This window comes from Amblyomma mixtum, chromosome 2 (genome assembly GCF_055824585.1).
Source record: "Amblyomma mixtum isolate Tamu chromosome 2, ASM5582458v1, whole genome shotgun sequence".
In the NCBI taxonomy this organism is placed as follows: Eukaryota; Metazoa; Arthropoda; class Arachnida; order Ixodida; family Ixodidae; genus Amblyomma; species Amblyomma mixtum.
This window is the reverse complement of record NC_143013.1, coordinates 64,767,321-64,775,243: the sequence shown is the minus strand read 5'-3', so window position 1 is coordinate 64,775,243 and position 7,923 is coordinate 64,767,321. Positions and strand designations below refer to the sequence as shown.

Below are 7,923 nucleotides of genomic sequence, written 5' to 3'. Positions count from 1 at the left end.
GTAGCGAACAAATGTCCCCAGCTCTTTCCAATTCAATGCACAGCGACTAGTACTTGGCAAGCCAAGCGGCACAATGAGAATTAGAACTAATGCCAGGCTAGAGAAGGCGATATCTTTGCTGGGAGACTAGTCCTGCACTAGTCTCGTTTTGCTTTTTTTTTTAATTTGACTCTTCCGCAGTATAGTGCTTGCAGAAGCCATAGAATTCATCAGGACGAGAGATTTCTTTGGGCTGTCAAAAAAGTAAATAGTACAAATATAAAAAGTTGTACAATGTAAGCCATTCTTCTTTCGTCTTACAAGCATGACCCCTTGAGTGTCTCGCTTTATCATACCACATGCAATTAGCATCGAGAAATTAAAACAATTTGAAGAGATGGAAGCGGAAGTGTAACGCCGAGGGCTAAAAAAAAAATACGCGAGTTTTCTTCAATGAAAACTCGAGTTTTCTTCGTTATGTAGCAGAATCCACACAAAACAAAACCTCGATAGATTTTTTATTTTGTTGAACGGTGCTTGAAGTGAAGTGTGTTGATACTTATCAAGTCTTGTGTTCGCCTTGACATTTTGTTCTTGTTCATACGCCTGAAAAATAAAAGAATTGCGCTTAATACTTCTTGCAAGCAGAATAATGCCGTTAAAAAACCACAAAACTAAAGAGCATTGGTAAGTAGGACGACAGTCGCCCCTCTGCTTCGACGCCGATATCAGCCGCCCATCTTTCTTCAGGGTGCATAATATACACCGATGCATCACACACAGCAGTGCAGGGAGTTACTGCAGTTTACAGTCCCTCACATCCTCATCTCAACTCCCGCGCTACATATAGCACGGATACTTGCTCCCCCCTGGCCTTGGAGCTTCAGGCGATACACAATGCCATTGCTTCCCTTCCACTCGTACCTACTTTCGATATTGTACACATTTACACCGACTCCCTTGCCGCGCTTAAGCAGCTTAAGGCTGTCCGGCGCACATTCCAAGTTACACAATCCATTCACCAACTTTGCACAAAATACCCCTGTCCTGTGCGTATACACTGGATTCGCGGGCATGCCCAGGATCCGCATAATATTCATGTGGATGCAATGACACACCTTGACACATCCGATATCCCGCCACCTTCCCCTCTTCCCTCAGATCCGTTCCTGTCCCATGTTTCCGAGAAACAGTCTTTGCGTCAGCGAACACGCGCTCTAATTCCTCCGTGTTCGTACCCTCTCCCCCGGAGTCTTACTCGGGAGGAGGAGGTATCTGTGCGCCGGATTCGGGCAGGAGCGGCTCTGACTCCTTGTGTGCGTCATCGGTGGCGTGACAAACGTTACGAAGTGACAGACAAGTGTCCCCATTGTGGTGCTGCGCCCGACCAGTGTGATGAAAAACACTTGCTGTGGACTTGCCCGGCTACAGCTTCCGTGAGACGATGTTTACTAAGAAAGGTTGGCCTGCGATGGAACGTTGCAGACGACTATACCAAGTGGACTCTAGATAATCGCTATATCACGAACTTGTGCCGCTTTTTAAGCGAGGCTTGTTTGCACTCATTTTTATAACTTTCTTTCCTTTTTCATTATGCCTGATGGCAAACAGCTCGAATAAAAAAAAAAAAGTAGGACGACACCACTAACCCCGATAATCGACCACAAAACAATGTGAGACTATGTGAGCGTAATCTACTGTACAGATGTACGCTGCTCCCAGAACCATAGAAATCTAAGAGCAATAACTTACAGGTTAAGCCGCAAAGCGCAGAGAGATGAAAACTGGAAAAACGCTGCACAGCCTACATACTGTCTCCAAATGCCAAGACAGTCGAACTTGTGGACACTTGGCCAAAGAAGGAGCACATATTTTGGCTGCTATATTAAACAGCCGAGCTGACAATGTTTCACGGCTGGTCACCTGACCAAACCTGGCCTGTTCTGTATGCGTATTTTAACCAGCTGATTGCCTGCTTTCTAATAAGCTATGTGCATCATATGTATATAGTCTGTGTTAAAAGCCATATTTTAACAGCTTTAAACGCGTCTAGATAAATTCTAAAGTCAGCGATCAAGATCTCAGCAGAACTGCTGCAGCCAGTGCGAGATTATTAAGAAATCTCAATGGAGCTAAGTTTGCAGCCAGTAGAAATCAAACATGTATTCAAACGTACACGCAAAAAATTCAGAAGCAAGCAATACGGAAAATCAAAGCTGGCAGCAGGCAATCGCAAATAAAAGCTACTGTAACACGACTGTCACACATATGATAGCCACCAAACGTGTGCTTATACATCTGAAATACACGGCAGGGGTGCGGAGATTGAAATTGGGAAACACCTAAGTCGAAATCTGGAGTCATAATTGCAAACCGATTAAGGTGAGCTCTTGATCCCTGAGTAGAATAAGGATACTTGTAATCATTTTGCGTCATCGCGCTTTCTCCTTCCTTAGCACTCGTTCACTGGCTAAAATTACTCAACTTGCGAAGCACACTAGTTCTATGCTTAGTTGTACTCCGAAAGATTCAGTAATGTCGCTTTGGTGGCTTACTTACATCGATACGCCTGTGGGCACGGCGCTCTGACGCACACGACTCCGGTTGGAACGCAACGCTGGAAAGGACGACAGATGCGGCCCTGTATGGGACACAGCGATGAATACAGAAGTAGGAATGTGCAACCGACTCAAACTGAATAAAATATTTCTTACCCTGTGTCTAAAAAAATGAAAATGGAATAAACAGCAGGCACCGGATGTGCAAAAAGGTGCCTAAATCCTACAAAAGATTTTCTTACATGGGTAAATGTTCTTTCACAAAACATAAATCAGGACTCAAAGTGATCTTACTTATGAGGAAGTATTCGCAGTATTAGGTCTGGTGACAAAAAATGAGTGAATTTCTTGTGTACGGAATCTATATAAAGTGATGACAGTTGTTCGCTAGCGAGAACGAACCACGTGGTTATTACCTGCTTGTGTGTATTTCTCCTGTTCAGTTCGCATTGGATTTGTTGAGATTCGAAAGGAATACAAATACTTATGATGAGTTGTGTAGGTCTATTTATGAAATGTAATAGGTATTTAATACAAAGTCAATTTTTCTTTAGGGCAATGGGACTGCATATCAAATAAAATGAACAACCGCAATTCGGTTATTATCAACGAGGAGGTCCCATAAATTCAGCCTCGCCGGGGAAAAAATCTCGCTTCTGGTAAGCGCGTAAATGGAAGACGGCATCCGAGTGCCTTCTTGCTGAAAGGAATGGTGCGGGGTCCAGAAATACAAAAAAGGGCGAGACCTTGCTCCACAAAATGGCACAGTTTTTCCAAATGTTTCCGTCCAAAAGCATGCCCTTAAAGGCGGCACATACGCTGGCGCAAGCCAGGGCAAAGTTTTGTGTTAACATCCTACTGTGCACGAGGAGATAAGTTTTCGTACGCTAAAGACTAAACACAAACATCTGGGTAACGCGTGGAGTTTTGTTATCATGCGACGAGTGTGCAACTACTCTTAAGTTCCAATGGCGCGATTGGTATTGCGCGTTATTTGCTCGCTGTATGGCTTCTTGAATTGGAGCCAGACATGCCCGAAAAATACCGGCTGTGTAACGCTCCACGTGTTGCCTTCTTTGGCTGTGGTGACAGCGTTCTTTTCCCTTCAAATGCAAAGTGGAAGATCCAGTCACCTGAATTGGGCGTCCCTTAAGCGCTCAAAAATCCTATCTTCGGTGCATCATCCAGCTCATACTGATAGCAATTCACATAAGCGATAGTTATGTTCTGGTTCAGATAGGTTTTTTCGCTGCTGGGGAAACGATTAGGTTCATCTGGATTGCTTTCACTGCGGAATGCATCAGCAATTGTTTCCTTAAAGGTTGCCATGCGGTCCAATGAAAACGACTGATAACACTCAACATCCGCGTGATTAGATACATGAGGTTTTGTAGCAAGGCCTTGCTGACACGCCGATCGCCAGGCATGAGTTCTTGTGAACTGACTGCGTTGGTAAGGATTATGACGCGGGCGTCAAAAAGATGATACACTGGAGAAGCCATTCTGCGCGAAGCACTGGCGCTTCCCGATTGCTTAGCACCTGATCAAAGTGACGAGGATGCCGACATGTCACTGGTTGCTGTGAACGCCTCAACCGCGCTTAGCTATGGCCTGAAATTCAAACAGCTAAACTGTTGGCAATTAAGGCCTAAGCGGGGAGCAAAATAAGAGGGGTCTTGTTGACGTCTTGGAAAGCGCCATGATATGGTCTTGAAAGAAGCATACAGGCATAAAGAACTTTCATGAAAAAAAGTAATAAATGCCTGTTTTGTTGGATTTCGTAATTCTGGCGTTTTGATCAGATGTCCACTTAGCAGAAACCTCGGCTACAACAAAAGCAATCCGCGCGGCCTTCAAGTTCTCTTTAGGAGGGTTTTACTGTATATAGAAACGTTTTGCAGTGAAAACTATAACAGCTTTGCTATGGCCAAATAGCGCTGTATTCTTCTTTGGGATCGACAGCGTCAGCAGTAAAACCCTAATTATACTTACTGAAATTATTTAACTTTATTTCATTTATTTAAACTTGACGGTCGTCCACCTTGGAGCTATGGCAAATAATAAGATGAATCAAAAGAATTTACTTACGCCACACCTGCGTCCGCCGCCAGGCAGTGGAAATCCTCCGCCGAATCCTTGGGCGTCCGCTAGCACCGCTGTAAACGCATTATGCACACTTGATATTAGGGTACATTTACTGATCATGTAACTTTTTTCAGTCATTAAATGCGATCAGTGGATCTCTTTTTCCCGCTGCTTCATAGCGAAGAGGCATAAATAGTTCATTTGTATTGTTTTAAAGCTGGCGCCGAAAAGCCGGCGGAAAAATGCTTTTGGTCCTTCATGCTTTCAGGCTAGAACAGTATCAAGCATGCTGTTAGGACGAATAATTTTACTGTTTCCCCCTACTGAAACTTTTTCACCTATAGATAAGTTTTAGAAGAATACTATTGCTCCTTCATGCTCTCACGCTAAAGCATGTATGAAGCCTGCTGCTGGGAAGAATTTTACTGTTTTACATTATTGAAGCTTGTTCACCTATAAATAAATTTTAAAGTTTAGTTTATGTGTTGCCTAATGACATAAGTGGTCTCTTGGGCATGATGGGTTTTTTTTTTTCAGTTCGGTTGTTTTCACGGCAGGCCGTGTAGCTTTTTTCTTTATATATATTTTTCCACTTAATATAAAACGCCCTTCATAGACTAGACGTAGTACTTCCTTTCTTATGCTGTTTTCATGCATACGGTGCTGTTATCGTACTGTGCGTTCCTGAGGGGGATAGACAAAAGCAGAACTCATGATTAAAGTCTCTTTATCGGCTAACTGAGGCGACATCTGTCTGTAGCAAATTATACATCATTTTTTAACGTCTTTTTTGTCACCTTTCTAAAGGGGCTCGAACACGGCGTGCGGTTCTGATCAGAGGTCACGCATTATGTGTATCTTATGTTCAAGATGCTCCTAATGGCTGCGCCAAAGCGTTTACACCTCTAGTGTTCTGCTGGCGTTCCAGTGCACAACACGAACCAGCAAACAGGAGGAGCGCATAGTAACCAATATATGAAATGGTCCCGTGCTTTTTTTGTACCTATGCTTTGTTGTACCTATGCACTGCTATCAGCATAACATAAAGAAGCAAACTTCTGGGATAGCTCTGCTTGTTCTAGGGTTTCCAAGGCGTCGCAGACATGACAGCTAGCACACAGACAGGACCTGCGCTAGTTCTAACAATAGTCTCTTTTTCTATATTACGTTTTTTATCGCATGGCGACCAACATGCTCACGTGTTACAGCACCTGTGCGAACAGTAACAGGCTAAAGAGCCAAAACCGAAACCTTGAAGCTCTTGGTTTTCTGTCAATTTAGGGTGCAACAAGTTTCTACGGAATCCTACACGAAGTTTACTCCATAACATATTCGAGACAACACACGCACAAGCTGTTCCCCCCATTTTCGATGAGATACGTTTCGAAAATTTCACGCAGTACTCAATTCTTCAAGAAATACCGGCGTGTGTCTCTGCTCATGTCAGCGTCACTTCACATAAACCACCGACGGCGCCAGCGACATTCCGACGGGAGTGAATTTTCCGTACCTAATACGCTGCATATGCGAAAGCAGAGGCGTATACAAAACCTAATACCTACCTGGCTTTCATAACGTTACTTTCGGCAAGCTCTTTTTCGTGTTTTACAGCGCTCAGTACACGTAAGGTATCACGCCATGCTGGCCAATTTTCGACGTAGCCACTACCTTTAGGTTCTTCACAGACCATTGGGAAACGTTAGCCAAATGGTGTCGTGTTGTGCGATGAAACCCGCCTGCACGCTGTCGCAACGTTTTGCATTAAAAAACTGCCTGCGTAGTGAAAGCGCATGCGTTCCGCAATACAGGATCAAGACAATGATTTGTAATCGAACCTTCCACCGTTTTCAAATGGGGTGAATCGCACTAGTGGGACCGATGAGCTTGAACGGCTAGAGTTGGGTCATACTTCTACAGGTCTCAGAGCCGCAACGCGACAAAGGAAAGCTTTACTAAACATCACACAGGCTCCAATAGCAACTGGCCGACTTCTTCGAGAATGTAAAACATGCGCCAAACTTGGACACTAAAAGCAAATAGAATTGGTGCTCTAATACATCGACCGATTTCCAGACCAGCGTGTGCCGTGCTGTTACTTTGATTTTGAATAAGGGAGCCGTAGTGCTCGCGAAACGCCATTTGTTTCCGCCATGGTTAGTGACCTGTGAACATCGGCAACCAAGATTCCTGACCAGACGGTGCTACGTCAAACTATTGACTACATTAAGTGTTCCTTTCCGTTTTCCTGTTGTCTTTGCTAAACTTGTAGAATACATGGGCGTGGAATCATTCATACGAGGTATGTGTGCGTTCATGTCTATGTGCAAGCACCCTTTTGTGTGCGTTACATGCGCTAAGCTCACACGTAAACAGCAGAATTTTCGGAAACGTTTCCTCGTAACTTCAACATAAACTAAACAGTTGTTTCTAGAAGACCGCTATCCATTGTTGCCGTCAGGATTGACCTATATATTATATCGGCATATACGCTATATTAATGCACTATATCAGGAAGGTGCGCTCACAGAACTTGAAAGAAGCAGACAAAGTCATGCAAGCCTCAGTTGCGAGCTGGAAGCCATTTCCTTTCTATAAATTTAGTAGTTGTATGCTTCATATAATCTTTGTCCAGAGTACGAGCACTCATTCATTGCAATTGCGAGCATTCAGGCAGCACTTACCTGCAGACAGCAGGATCACAGCCAGTAGCAATGAAATGTTCTTCATGGCTTGCTCTCGGTCACCAAACAACTGGAAAAGCACGGCGCGAATCGAGGAGCTTTTATCGTACGCACCGAGCGTTGCCACACCGTATCTACCACGTGAGCGGCAACGCCCACAGAGCCACACGTGTCCGAAACAAGACATGCAGAAAAGCACAGCGTGCTGATCTTGGGACGTTTCGACTCATAGCTTTTTTTTTTAAGTTGCACATACGTACCACGAGGAAAGTGCCACACCGCAGATCAGGGTTTTTCCCACTGTAATGGCCTAACTTACTAAGAAATATACGCGTGTAAGTGCCTGGCCCGTGTATTGACATACCAAGGCATTTAACCCCTCGACTGCAATAGATACACGGCTGGTGAAAAGTGGCCACAAGCAAGGTGTGATTCGAAGAGTAGCGGCGCCGCCCCAATTGTTGCGGCCCGGTTGCACCTTTAAAAGGGGACTATGTTTTTCTCTCTTCTTATACCCCAGCCGCTTTGTCAAGAATATTTATATATACAACACGTTTTAATTTTTGTTTTCTGTTTTTTTTTCAGCCGCCGCGGTGGCTAATTCGTTATGGCACTCGGCT

General features: G+C 44.3%; 1 protein-coding gene across 1 annotated transcript; it reads right to left on the bottom strand.

Moving 5' to 3' along the window:
• Nucleotides 1–479: 479 nt before the first annotated feature.
• LOC149359579 (uncharacterized) lies at nucleotides 480–7,422 on the bottom strand. Its single transcript, XM_089571746.1, has 4 exons — nucleotides 7,304–7,422; nucleotides 4,626–4,693; nucleotides 2,539–2,620; nucleotides 480–585 (listed from the first exon to the last, which is right to left on the bottom strand). The coding sequence occupies exons 1-4, from the start codon at nucleotides 7,347–7,349 to the stop codon at nucleotides 578–580; spliced, it is 204 nt and encodes a 67-aa protein (XP_089427872.1). The 5' UTR covers nucleotides 7,350–7,422; the 3' UTR covers nucleotides 480–577.
• Between the last annotated feature and the right edge of the window lie 501 nt (nucleotides 7,423–7,923).

Bases quoted from the DNA above. Each gene is read 5' to 3' on its own strand.
- LOC149359579 (XM_089571746.1), bottom strand. From the start codon at position 7,349: ATGAAGAACATTTCATTGCTACTGGCTGTGATCCTGCTGTCTGCAG. The intron at 4,694-7,303 runs GTAAGTGCTGCC...ATGCGTTTACAG, and splicing joins TGTGATCCTGCTGTCTGCAG to CGGTGCTAGCGGACGCCCAA. The intron at 2,621-4,625 runs GTAAGTAAATTC...TGTCCCATACAG, and splicing joins GCGGCGGACGCAGGTGTGGC to GGCCGCATCTGTCGTCCTTT.